General features: G+C 53.2%; 3 protein-coding genes across 3 annotated transcripts; all 3 read right to left on the bottom strand.

Moving 5' to 3' along the window:
- Positions 1-613: 613 nt before the first annotated feature.
- On the bottom strand, positions 614-1,277 carry LOC141264735 (uncharacterized). The gene is made up of 2 exons (XM_073676996.1): positions 1,238-1,277; positions 614-1,185 (listed from the first exon to the last, which is right to left on the bottom strand). The coding sequence occupies exons 1-2, from the start codon at positions 1,275-1,277 to the stop codon at positions 614-616; spliced, it is 612 nt and encodes a 203-aa protein (XP_073533097.1).
- A 698-nt stretch (positions 1,278-1,975) lies between these two features.
- LOC141264560 (histone H2B 1.1) lies at positions 1,976-2,356 on the bottom strand. The gene has a single exon (XM_073676836.1). The coding sequence runs from the start codon at positions 2,354-2,356 to the stop codon at positions 1,976-1,978; it is 381 nt and encodes a 126-aa protein (XP_073532937.1).
- A 1,539-nt stretch (positions 2,357-3,895) lies between these two features.
- Positions 3,896-4,380, bottom strand: LOC141264558 (histone H3). Its single transcript, XM_073676835.1, has one exon. The coding sequence runs from the start codon at positions 4,355-4,357 to the stop codon at positions 3,947-3,949; it is 411 nt and encodes a 136-aa protein (XP_073532936.1). The 5' UTR covers positions 4,358-4,380; the 3' UTR covers positions 3,896-3,946.
- Between the last annotated feature and the right edge of the window lie 8,604 nt (positions 4,381-12,984).

The raw sequence follows: 12,984 nt of genomic DNA, 5'->3' as shown, positions 1-12,984 counted from the left end.
AGTTATTTCTCCAAATGTGAATGATTCCATTGTTATCTGGAAGGCGATTATATGAGATTGCACAGCAGATACAGCGCTGTACAGCAGGGACAAGGTGGTGGCACTGATCATACAGCTCTGCGGAGACAAGGTGGTGACACTGATCATACAGCTCTGCGGAGACAAGGTGGTGGCACTGATCATACAGCTCTGCGGAGACAAGGTGGTGGCACTGATCATACAGCTCTGAGGGGACAAGGTGGTGACACTGGTCATACAGCTCTGCAGGGACAAGGTGATGGCACTGATCATACAGCTCTGCAGGGACAAGGTGGTGGCACTGATCATACAGCTCTGCAGGGAGAAGGCGGTGACACTGATCATACAGCTCTGCAGGGACAAGGTGGTGGCACTGATCATACAGCTCTGCGGGGAGAAGGTGGTGGCACTGATCATACAGCTCTGCAGGGAGAAGGCGGTGACAATGATCATACAGCTCTGCAGGGAGAAGGTGATGACACTGATCATACAGCTCTGCAGGAACAAGGTGGTGGCACTGATCATACAGCTCTGCAGGGACAAGGTAGTGGCTCTGATAAGAGCCTTTGTGGTGTAATAACAGGACGGCTTTGGCTTATTTCTTAGCCGCGGGCTTCTTGGCTTTAGTCGCCTTCTTAGCTGGACTCTTGGCAGCTTTGGGTTTGGCCGCCTTCTTAGCCGTGCTCTTCGTCATCTTCTTGGGCTTCGGAGCGGCCTTCGGCTTCTTGGGGCTCTTGGCTGCGGCTGCTGCGGGCTTCTTGACCTTTTTCGGGCTTTTCTTGGCCGCGGTCGGAGCCTTCTTGAGCTTCTTTGGGGATTTGGCCGCTTTCTTGGCCGCGGCTGCTGCGGGCTTCTTGGCTTTTTTCGGGCTTTTCTTAGCTGCGGTCGGAGCCTTCTTGAGCTTCTTTGGGGATTTGGCCGCTTTCTTGGCTGCGGGTTTCTTGGGTTTGGCCGCAGCCGCCGGCTTCTTCTTGGCCGGTTTGTCCTTAGTCTCCTGCTTCTTGTTCAGCTTGAAGGAGCCGGAGGCGCCGCTGCCCTTCACCTGCAGCAGGGCGCCCTTGGTGACCAGAGACCTGACGGCCAACTTCAGGCGGCTGTTATTCTTCTCCACATCGTACCCGCCAGGAGGCAGGTGAGGAGCAGCTCTTGTAGTGACGGGACATGGAGCTACAGGAGGCAGGTGAGGAGCAGCTCTTGTAGTGACGGGACATGGAGCTACAGGAGGCAGGGGAGGAGCGGCTCTTGTAGTGACGGGACATGGAGCTACAGGAGGCAGGTGAGGAGCAGCTCTTGTAGCGACGGGACATGGAGCTACAGGAGGCAGGTGAGGAGAGGCTCTTGTAGTGACAGGACATGGAGCTACAGGAGGCAGGTGAGGAGCAGCTCTTGTAGTGACGGGACATGGAGCTACAGGAGGCTGGTGAGGAGCAGCTCTTGTAGTGACGGGACATGGAGCTACAGGAGGCTGGTGAGGAGTAGCTCTTGTAGTGACGGGACATGGAGCAGCTCTTGTAGTGACTGGACATGGAGCTACAGGAGGCAGGTGAGGAGCAGCTCTTGTCACTGAACATGGAGCTGCAGGAGGCAGGTGAGGAGCAGCTCTTGTAGTGACGGGACATGGAGCTACAGGAGGAAGGTGAGGAGCGGCTCTTGTAGTGACGGGACATGGAGCTACAGGAGGCAGGTGAGGAGCAGCTCTTGCAGTGACGGGACATGGAGCTACAGGAGGGAGGTGAGGAGCAGCTCTTGCAGTGACGGGACATGGAGCTACAGGAGGCAGGTGAGGAGCAGCTCTTGCAGTGACGGGACATGGAGCTACAGGAGGGAGGTGAGGAGCAGCTCTTGCAGTGACGGGACATGGAGCTACAGGAGGCAGGTGAGGAGCAGCTCTTGAAGTGACGGGGTGGTGGCTCTTAGAAGAGCCTTTGGTTGCGGGTGCAGAGCACTGAGGAGCAGATCACTTGGCGCTGGTGTACTTGGTGACGGCCTTGGTGCCCTCGGACACGGCGTGCTTGGCCAGCTCTCCGGGCAGCAGCAGGCGCACGGCGGTCTGGATTTCCCGGGAGGTGATGGTGGAGCGCTTGTTGTAGTGAGCCAGGCGGGAGGCTTCCCCTGCGATGCGCTCGAAGATGTCATTGACGAAGGAGTTCATGATGCCCATGGCCTTGGAGGAGATGCCGGTGTCGGGATGGACCTGCTTCAGCACCTTGTACACGTAGATGGCGTAGCTCTCCTTCCTGCTCTTCCTCCGCTTTTTGCCGTCCTTCTTCTGAGTCTTGGTCACGGCTTTCTTGGAGCCCTTCTTGGGCGCTGGAGCAGACTTGGCGGGATCAGGCATGATGAGAGGCAACAGGTCTGGTCACAAGTCAGAAGAACAATGATCCTGCTCCTCCAGAGCGGCGGTATTTATAGCCCAGCCATGCAAATGAGCCCCGCTGTCAGATCGCTATTCTAATGGCTGACAAAGTCATGTGACCAAAAATGAAATAAGCACCGCCCACTGCAGCTCATTGGTGGCTCCACAAGTCTTGTTCCCATTGGCCGTATATCTCCATAGAGTGCTGCAAACCCGGTGTATATGCTGTATAGCTCCATATACTTCAGTGTAATAATAATTTGTATTTATATAGAGCCAACATATTCCACAACACTTTACCCCCATGTAATGCAGTATTCCCCACTTACTGCTGTATACCTCCATGTAATAACGTATCCTTCCAAATAGAAGACGCGCTTCCCGGTTGATATGGTTTTTAATGAATTTGCATTATTAGCTCCTCCCCTCTGATTCGCTGAGCTCAGATCAGCGGGTGATTGTGAATTTCCCGCTCATTGTACAATTTCTGTCGCTGTCTCCAGCTGCCAAAGTAAAATATTAGAAAACGAAAACATTAAATCTTCAGGAAAGTGGCAGCGGCCGATCATCATCATCATCACTGATCACATCCCCGCAGTCACTCCTCGTCCATGCTACACGTGGTGCCCGGACGGGCGGCCATTACCGGTCACTACAGAGCGGGGAGCAGCAAGTAACGGGGCCCCGGGCGGATCCATCCCCGGAGCAGATGAGACACAACTCAAAGATAATTACATCGGTCATGTGATCTGTAGAGCACGAGAAGGATCTATCTTCATCAATGACATCAAGAAAACAAAGTGAGATTCGGATCCGAAACTAAATCCTTACCATAAGAACCGGGTATAATGATCGGCAGCAGCCGTCACCGGTCTGGGGAGGAAATATTATTTATCCAGTGCAGAAAGGTCGATCAGAGCGGATGAGAGCACAACTGAAAGCAGCGGAGCAGTGAAAGAGTTAACAGCCCATCCGTCCACAACCGGCAAACCATGGGCTCAGGCGGCACTAGGACCCAGCGCGGGTGAGGGACGTGGTGACCGATCCGTAATGACGTCAGTGATCTCCGCTCTCAGCAGTGACCGGTAATGATCCTCCGGAGCGCGAGCAGCGACTGAGCGGGAAATTCACAACCACCAACTGATCAGTGAATGAGAAGGAAACATCGGAGTAAAGCTCCGCCCACAGGAACCGACCAATCCCCGACCACAAGTCTCCTCCTCCATGGAAGCCCTCAGTGCCCGCGCTCCTCCTTATGTAGACATTTCCTCCGGCGCCTTCTCTCCCCCAGACCCCGGCAGTGCACAAAACGCATCGCGCTGCTCTGGTCACACAGGTGCGGCTTCTATTACTGATCACGTGATGGATGTAACGTTATTCCTCTGCTTATTGCATTTTTCACAATATAGTTCACTCACTACTAGATCCCCTATAATTATACAGATAGTAACTGCGCGGAGGATACGGACAGAGGAGCAGAATGGCGGTTAATCATGAGAGTTCTCAGCTCGTCTTGGAGGATTTGGTGGCTCTGAAAAGAGCCTTTGTGTTGTCCTCGGGGCCCGGGCAGATCTAAGCTCTCTCCCCGCGGATCCTGCGGGCCAGCTGGATGTCTTTGGGCATGATGGTGACCCTCTTGGCGTGGATGGCGCACAGGTTGGTGTCCTCGAACAGCCCCACCAGATAAGCCTCGCTGGCCTCCTGCAGCGCCATCACCGCCGAGCTCTGGAAGCGCAGATCGGTCTTGAAGTCCTGGGCGATCTCCCTCACCAGGCGCTGGAAGGGAAGCTTACGGATCAGCAGCTCGGTGGACTTCTGGTAGCGGCGGATCTCCCGGAGAGCGACTGTTCCTGGCCGGTAGCGATGCGGCTTCTTCACTCCGCCAGTGGCAGGAGCGCTCTTCCTTGCGGCTTTAGTGGCCAGCTGCTTGCGGGGAGCTTTCCCTCCGGTGGATTTACGGGCGGTCTGCTTGGTTCTGGCCATAGCGCTGTATAGACGGATACAGAAGTGATGAGCGGAGCGGCGGGAGCAGGGTATTTATGCTCGTGTGCGCATCCTCATTGGCTCCTGTAAGCCACACCCCCTACATCCATTGGCTTCTGCGTACAGTATTGAGCCGCCAATAGTGACCGACTACCTGGCCACATGACACACTTCCGCTCCCTGAGTCTCCATGTCTCGTACACGGCGCTGTACAGATCTCCCCATCATCGCTCTACACTCCGGGCTGCACTGGTTTCTATAGATCCCACATGGAGCGACCCCTCCCCCCGCAGAGCTCTGCGACATGACGTCCCCTGATATCAGTGCAGACTGCAGCAGACCCCGGAACTCTGCGCCGCCCCCTCTCCCCTGTACAGAGCAGCAGGAATGTGTATAGAACAACCTGCTCTGCTAACTGCGATCGTCTGCAGCGTGGACATCTGTTCTGACCAGGACAATCGTCACCTGGGGAACGTTCAATGAGCCCGGAAACTACCATGGAAGTGTGTGATGTAGAGATCGGCGCATTGTTCTCAGAGCGATCACCGGCAGCTGAGATACAAAGGACCAGTGTAAATATATATTGACGTCCGCTCCATCCTGCGATCTCAGCTCGGGTCCGTCAGCCTCTGCTGCTGCTCAGGTTGTCGCTTCTCCTGCAGATTACTGGCTGCTGCAGTGGGGGATGGAGGGTGAGCAGACACTGGAGACCGTCCTGATCTCTCCTTCCTGCTCTCTCCTTCCTGCCCCCTCCATCCTGCCCTCTACTTCCTGCCCTCTCCTCCCTGCTCCCTCCTCCCTGCTCTCTCCTTCCTCCCTGCTCTTTCCTTCCCGCTCCCTCCTTCCCGCTCTCTCCTTCCTGCTCCCTCCTTCCTCCTCTCTCCTTCCTCCTCTCTCCTTCCTGCTCTCTCCTTCCTGCTCCCTCCTTCCTGCTGTATCCTTCGTGCTCTCTCCTTCCTGCTCTCTCCTTCCTCCTCTCTCCTTCCTGCTCTCTCCTTCCTCCTCTCTCCTTCCTGCTCCCTCCATCCCGCTCTCTCCTTCCCGCTCTCTCCTTCCCGCTCCCTCCTTCCCGCTCTCTCCTTCCTCCTCTATCCTTCCTGCTCCCTCCTTCCTCCTCTCTCCTTCCTGCTCCCTCCTTCCTGCTCTCTCCTTCGTGCTCCCTCCTTCCTGCTCTCTCCTTCGTGCTCCCTCCTTCCTGCTCTCTCCTTCCTCCTCTCTCCTTCCTGCTCTCTCCTTCCTGCTCCCTCCATCCCGCTCTCTCCTTCCTGCTCCCTCCTTCCTCCTCTCTCCTTCCTGCTCCCTCCTTCCTGCTCCCTCCTTCCTCCTCTCTCCTTCCTGCTCCCTCCTTCCTGCTCTCTCCTTCCCGCTCCCTCCTTCCCGCTCTCTCCTTCCCGCTCTCTCCTTCCCGCTCCCTCCTTCCTGCTCCCTCCTTCCTGCTCCCTCCTTCCTCCTCTCTCCTTCCTCCTCTCTCCTTCCTGCTCTCTCCTTCCTGCTCTCTCCTTCCTGCTCTCTCCTCCCTGCTCTCTCCTCCCTGCTCTCTCCTCCCTGCTCTCTCCTTCCTGCTCTCTCCTTCCTGCTCCCTCCTTCCTGCTCCCTCCTTCCTCTCCTTCCTGCTCTCTCCTTCCTGCTCTCTCCTTCCTGCTCCCTCCTTCCTGCTCTCTCCTTCCTGCTCTCTCCTTCCTGCTCTCTCCTTCCTGCTCCCTCCATCGCGATCCACCCGCGGCTGTTAACATCTTAAATGCCGCTGTCAATCTCCGACAGCGGCATTTAACTCGCGCTTCCGGGAAGCGGGTACTAAGCCCCGCCCATCGGCAACCCCGTCACATGATCGCGGGTCGCCGATGGGTGGTCATGACAACCCTGGGTCTGCAGCAGACACCAGTGGTTGTCATGAGCTGGTCAATATGAGCGCAACCTAGTGGTCGGCGCTCATAGCACAGGACCATTTCTTCTCCATGCGGGGGATCTGCTCGTCCCCTGTATACAGCAGAGCCGATCAAGTGAGTGCTGCTTCTAGTCTCCTATGGAGACTATAGAAGCAAGCAAAAAGTGAAAAAAAATGTTTTAAAAAATATAAAAGTTTAAATCACCCCCCTTTCGCCCCATTCAAAATAAAATAATAATAAAAAAAACACATACTTGGTATTGCCGCGTTCAGAATCGCCCGATCTATCAATATAAAAAAAGAATTAATCCGATCGGTAAACAGCGTAGCGAGAAAAAAATTCTAAACGCCAGAATTACGTTTTTTGGTCGCTGCAACATTGCAATAAAATGCAATAACGGGTGATCAAAACATCGGATCTACCCCAAAATAGCATCAATAAAAACTTCAGCTTGGTGTGCAAAAAGTAAGCCCTCACCAGCCCCAGATCCCAAAAAATGGAGACGCTACGGGTTTCGGAAAATGGCACCATTTTTTTTTTTTACCAAACTTTGGAATTTTTTTTCACCACTTAAATAAAAAGGAACCTGTACATGTTTGGTGTCTATGAACTCGTAATGACCTGGAGAATAATGATGGCCGGTCAGTTTTAGCATTCAGTGAACGTGGTAAAAAAACTAAAAAAAAACATCTGTGGTATTGCACTTTTTTTGCAATTTCACGGCGCTTGGAATTTTTTTTCCGTACACGATATGGTAAAACTAGTAATGGCGTTGAAAAGTACAACTCGTCCCGCAAAAAATAAGCCCTCACACGGCCATATTGACCAAAAAATAAAAACGCTATGACTCTGGGAACAAGGGGAGCAAAAAATGAAAACGCAAAAATGGAAAATGCTTCGGTCCTTAACGGGTTAATGTCGTATCCAAGTCTCAGTCCTCTTCCTTAGCAGTGACACCCAAGGAACCGCTTCGCTGAATCCCGCGCTCGTTCACCGGCAGCCACCCGTCTTGCCTTACGGGTCTCTCACCCCGGTCTCTCTCGCTGGTTCCTTCAGCGCGTCCGGCCTGCGTCACGTCTCTCTCTGTGTCTGGCGCCGAAATCACCTCAGGCACTGCGCGCTCCTCCGTTACATTTTGAAATCCTCTGCTGGAGGTCACCTGACCAGGTCCAGCGTGCAAACTTGAAATGCTCACCAGATGGCGCTCTTTCTCCTTATTACATACATCTCGCACTGATTCTCTGAAAGACTTTTTTCCTTCTATTACATTCCTCCCTCCTTTGTGATCGCCAGTCCCCGGGCGAGTGGATTCTTTGCGAGATCGATGCCTCCTTCAAGGCAGCGTAAGTTCAGACAAGAGGTGAGCACAGTTTTCTGTTGAATCTGAGACCAGATAAACTCCTGTTGAGCATATCGGTTAGGAGGGATAGCGGCATTAGCCCGTTCGGTTCTGCGGGGTTCCTCCTGCAAAGGTGATTCCGGGGTATCTGATAAATCAAGCAGTGAAGATTGTAAATCGCCTCCTGATCCATTTTGTATCTCACTCGGAACTGAAGGGCTCATTTGCATTGTAGCCCATCCTTCTTCGTCTTCCAGGGTCACCATGTGTGGCACTTCAGTTAGTTTTTCCGCAGGCTCAATTCTGTTACAGTCCTCTGCTTCGGACGAACAGGGTCGTAGCATATTACGGTGCAACACCCTAGATGTCGTGGCATCACCCACTTCAGGCCTAACCTCGTAGACTGAATACTTTGGATGGATCTGCTTCACCACTCGATATGGTGCCGCTTCCCAATGATGGTCTAGCATACTCCCAACCGGTTTGGCCCTTACTAACACACGATCTCCTGGTTGGAGTGGGCTCACTGAAATCGGGGGCCGCCCTGTATCCTCTATTTCCTGAAATTTCTGCTCAACCAGTTTTCTCACTGTATGAAGCCGCCGTCTGTGTTCTCGAATCCAGGTACTCGGACTGTTGTACGGACCTGAATCTTCTGAGTCTAGCTCCAGCTCAGTAATCTCTCGTCCATTCCTTCCAAACAGCAGCATATAGGGTGTGTAACCAGTAGTCGCATGAACTCGATTATTATACACCCACACCAACTCGGACACGAACTCGGGCCATTTAATTTTCTTGTCCTCTTCCAATGTCCGTAACATCTGCAACAAGGTTCGGTTGAATCGCTCACATGCCCCATTTCCCTGGGGGTAATAGGGCATTGTTTGAGATCTGTTGATCCCATAAATGTGATATAACTCATCCATGACTCGCACTTGGAAGCAGGCCCCTTTGTCAGACTGTATCCGCTTCGGACACCCATAGATCCAAATGAAATCTTGACAAATGGCCTTGGCTGCGGTTTCTGCCGTCTGATCCCTAGTAGGTATCACCACTGAAAACTTGGTGAAGTGATCGGTCATTACCAAACAATGCCCGTAGCCTTTGTATGAAGCTCCAATCGTCAGATAATCCGATCATCAGTGTTAGGGGGGCGGTTGCAGACAACTTTATTTAAATGGAACGCAACCGACCCCGGGGTCCGCGATGCGGCCATGTGGGCTGCTGCCGAACACTTTCCGGGTGGAAAGGTACACAACCAACCTAAATGTTAAACCCTTCCGTGTTACAGCACACAGGAACGGGTATAGCGGTTCGCTCTATCTCCGTTAACTGCGTGGGAGAAGAGTGACCTGGATAGCTCCTACTTAACTGAAGAACCACTCCGTGTTGATGCACACGGAGCGGGTTTCAGTGCCAAGAACCGCAGGGAGACGTGCGACCGGGGGAAAAGCAGTAGCCCTGTCTTCGATACAGGCGCTACGCTGTAGGGATTGGCGCTAGGATGCGTGTGTGACTACGCGACGGGTACACGAGCCTCCAGCCGGCGTGCCACCGGACTGAAGGGTACTACTCCACGTGGCTAACAGGCGATAGCCGTGGACAGGGCGTCTGCAGGCTGCTCGAGGTGTTAGGCGACCCCTTTGGCTGAGCCAGGCTGCAAGACGTAGCTACCTACCTAAGCAAATCTAAGCCTGCCTGAGTGACCTGTGATAATCAGCCGAGCGAACTCTGGCATCGGCAGGTCACGGAGAGAGCAGCTAGGGAGCACGTGGAATACACTTGTCCACACAACAGCAACACTTGCAAAAATGATCTGAGCGCGTCGCCTTGTTTGTGGGCGGGCCTTTTAAAGACTAAGCCCTGCTCATCGACGCGCCATTGGTGATGTGGTCCAACGGGTCACAGAGAGGATTCATGAAACAGTGACCCCTCCGGTGTACAGGGTACCCTCTTTTAGGACGGGAAGCAGGATGGCAAGAAGTGACAACTGGTTCTCTATGTGTGGGATCCTTCATGGGTGACAGGGAGAAAGGACCCGCCGGTCTCTGGCGAAAAGATTTATCTCTCGCACAGACGGGACACGCGAGAACAAAGTCCTTGACTTCCTGGCACCACTGGGGCCACCAATAGGACCGTAGAAGGGACTTAGTGGTACGTTTGACCCCCAGGTAAGCTCTGGTCTTAGGAGCATGAGCCCAGGAGAGCACCTTACTCTGTAGATTAGGGGAAACAAACGTCCTCCCTGACCAAACCGGGTTGGAGGACACTGCAGCCACCCTCTCTTCCTGAGAGTTCTTTGCGACATTATCTGACAAGGCCCGGGTCCTGGAAACAGACAAGGAATCTGTACCGGATGTCGCAATGATAGGAGGATCAGAGACTACCCTCCGGGTGACTTTGACTAAACACTGAGATGCACAATTCTCACTCCAGGAAGATATTCTCCCCGTATTCCAGTCAATGTGTGGAGTATGACAACGTAACCAGGGGAGCCCCAATAACACCTCGTCTAATCCACCGGGAATAATAAGAAATGAAATAACCTCCCGGTGGCCCTGGGGAAATGACATGGTGAGAGGAATCGACTGGTGGGTGATTTCTACATCCAGGAGTGAACCATTGACAATACTAATGTTCATTGGTCTTGAGAGTAACTCAATAGGGATGGCATGCCTCTGGGCAAGCGTAGATGATAAAAAATTGCCATCAGCACCAGAATCCACCCACGCCTTGGCAGTGACTGCAGCTTTATCAAAGGACAAAGTCACATTATGTAATAATTTGGAGGAAGAAGTCCCGGAATTTAATACCCCTCCTCCAACGGTGGTAAGACCTACTCGTTTTACCGACTGCTTGGAACCCTTATTTACGGGGAGCTCCGAGATATGTGCAGAACGGGAACGAGAGGAACTAGACTTAGACCGGGGTACATCCGTAGCCTTAGGCTCCGGGTCGAGTGTCTTGGGTTTGAAAATGGGTCTAAAGGCGGATGGTGCAAACAGATACTGAGGTCTGGCAACCTCCAGCTCTAACTTGTGTTCCGCATGACGCAAGTCAATACGGTCAGCAAGAGATATTAACTCCTCCAGAGAGGTTGGGATTTCTCTAGTAGATAAAGCATCTTTAATATGCCCAGCCAGACCCCTCCAGAATACCAGGATAAGCGACCGCTCAGACCAATCCAGTTCAGCCGCTAGGGTTCTGAACTGGACGGCATAGTGGCTGGCGGTGGCTGAACCCTGGACCAACGCAAGAAGCTTAAGAGCCGTATCATGCGTGACCTGAGGACCCAGAAAAACACTTTTTAGAGTCTTAAGGAATCGACCCGCATTTACTACAATCGGGTCGTTCCGCTCCCATAGAAGAGTAGCCCACTCCAGAACCCTGTGTGAGAGTAATGAAATGATATAACCCACTTTGGCTCTTTCGGAGGGGAACCGTGCCTCCATTATCTCCAAATGAATGGAGCATACGTTAATAAAACCCCTGCAAAGTTTACTATCTCCAGAAAATTTTTCCAGGAGAGCAAAATGGGGTAATGGGGCACTTGCAGTGGTTGTAGAATTCACCACAGCTGAGTTAATAATATTGGCTGCTAGAGTAGCCGCCTGAGTAGCTACTGCAGTAATATCAGCGACCGGAGCAGTTTGTTCCAGAGATTTAAGTCTGGCCTCCAGTTGCTGTATGTACCGCTGCAGTTGTTTATTGTCGGCCATGTTCGGCAAGACCCTGGCGCTCAGATACTGTTAGGGGGGCGATTGCAGACAACTTTATTTAAATGGAATGCAACAGACCCCGGGGTCCGTGATGCAGCCAGGTGGGCTGCTGCCGAACACTTTCCAGGTGGAAAGGTACACAACCAACCTAAATGGTTTTTCTTCCGGTAGGCCGCAGCTCCGAAGGTGACGGTTGTCTTCAGGACCTTGCATAGCTTGCGTCCTAGGTCAGCGCGTTTCGCGACGCTCCTTACAGGATCTGGCGCTTCTCGATTTGACGTTGAGGCGGGGGGCGTGTCCGAAGCTTCGCGCTCTTTTGCAGGTACGCCTCTAATTTTCCCGCGGTTACGCCCTTCTTCTCGCTCAACGGCCCAACAATGGCGGCAACCTTCACCACAACTTTACATACACAGTTCAGAATAAAGGCGCACAGTACCCTGTGGCAACGGGCAAAACACGGCGTCGTTGCAGCGGGCACGTGATCCTGTTCGTGATGCCAGTTGGAGATGACTCGTCCAGGGGAATGGGGGATGACTCGGTACCCGGGCCTTTAGCCTGGCCTTCAGGGATGTCGCGGTGGTCGGCTCCCGGGCCCGTACCCTGGAGTCTCTCCTTAAAAAGGGTGGATAATTTGTTAAGTTTATAAAAGAGTTTGTGACGCCACCTGTGGCTTCTGGTGAGGATCACCAGCGCTGCTCAGTCCACTGAGGCTGATGATAAGGCAGCTTGATGGTATAACTCCCCACAGGTGGAGCTAGGCCTCAGGGCAGTGAATAACAGGGAATGCAGGACAGGCGAGACCGAGCCGGGTCAGAGCAAGAACAGGGACAGACGCGATAGTCACTTCAGTACCTTTTACTGATGGAAATTCAGGCACGTCCCAGAGCACTGTAGGGTGAAGGGTGCATGTCAGGATCCTCCCCAATGAGCGGGCTTTGGGCCTCCTGTTTCTTGCTTCTGCGTAGTAAGTTTCTGACCTGCCTGGAGCTAGGCCTAACTTTGTCTCTGTCCTGCGCTGGCTGACCTTGTGGTAGGGCCTTTTCTTGGAGTACACGCTCCTCAGCTTGCGGGGCCTAAGTGTCTCCTGGCTCTGTTACGTATCAGCTCTTTAGTGATCCTGGGACTTGTAGTTCCCCAGGGATTCCGGTTATATCTTACTGGGTCATAGAGATCCCGGTAAGCTTCGGACCCGGTGTCCGGTAACTGCTTCGGGGTGAGCTAGTTAAGCTCCTCTGCCCCCTATGTACTAACTCTCCTCTTGCCTTCGGCCTACTCGGGCCCTCACTAGGCTACTTACACTAACGGCAGCTCGCCACGCTTCACCTATCTTATGGCGCCGGCACACCTAAAGCTCACCACTCTGAGCTACAACTGAGTCTGGACTGTGCTCCACTGCAGACTGACCTCTCTCAGGCTTCTTTACTGCAGGAACTCTCTCAACAGGTTTGCTCTCTGTCGACTCCAGTCTAGACCAAACTAACTGCTGTCTGGCTCCACCTTCCCTATTTATCTATCCCTAACGGGCTCCCTCTGGTGGTCTGAGGTGGAAGGTGGAGATGTGTGAATGGTTATGGGGGCCTCTTGTGGAGGAATCCGTCAATACACCCTTCTAGGATCTGTGATACCAAGCGCAGCTGGGCGTCACATTCCCCCCTAGTTAAACTCAGCACTCCCGGGCTGAAG

Source organism: Phyllobates terribilis, unplaced genomic scaffold (assembly GCF_046119375.1).
Source record: "Phyllobates terribilis strain yellow unplaced genomic scaffold, ASM4611937v1 Scaffold_4__5_contigs__length_816908805, whole genome shotgun sequence".
Taxonomy (NCBI): Eukaryota; Metazoa; Chordata; class Amphibia; order Anura; family Dendrobatidae; genus Phyllobates; species Phyllobates terribilis.
The sequence above is the reverse complement of the archived record's forward strand: the minus strand, read 5'-3'. Positions and strand labels throughout refer to the sequence as shown.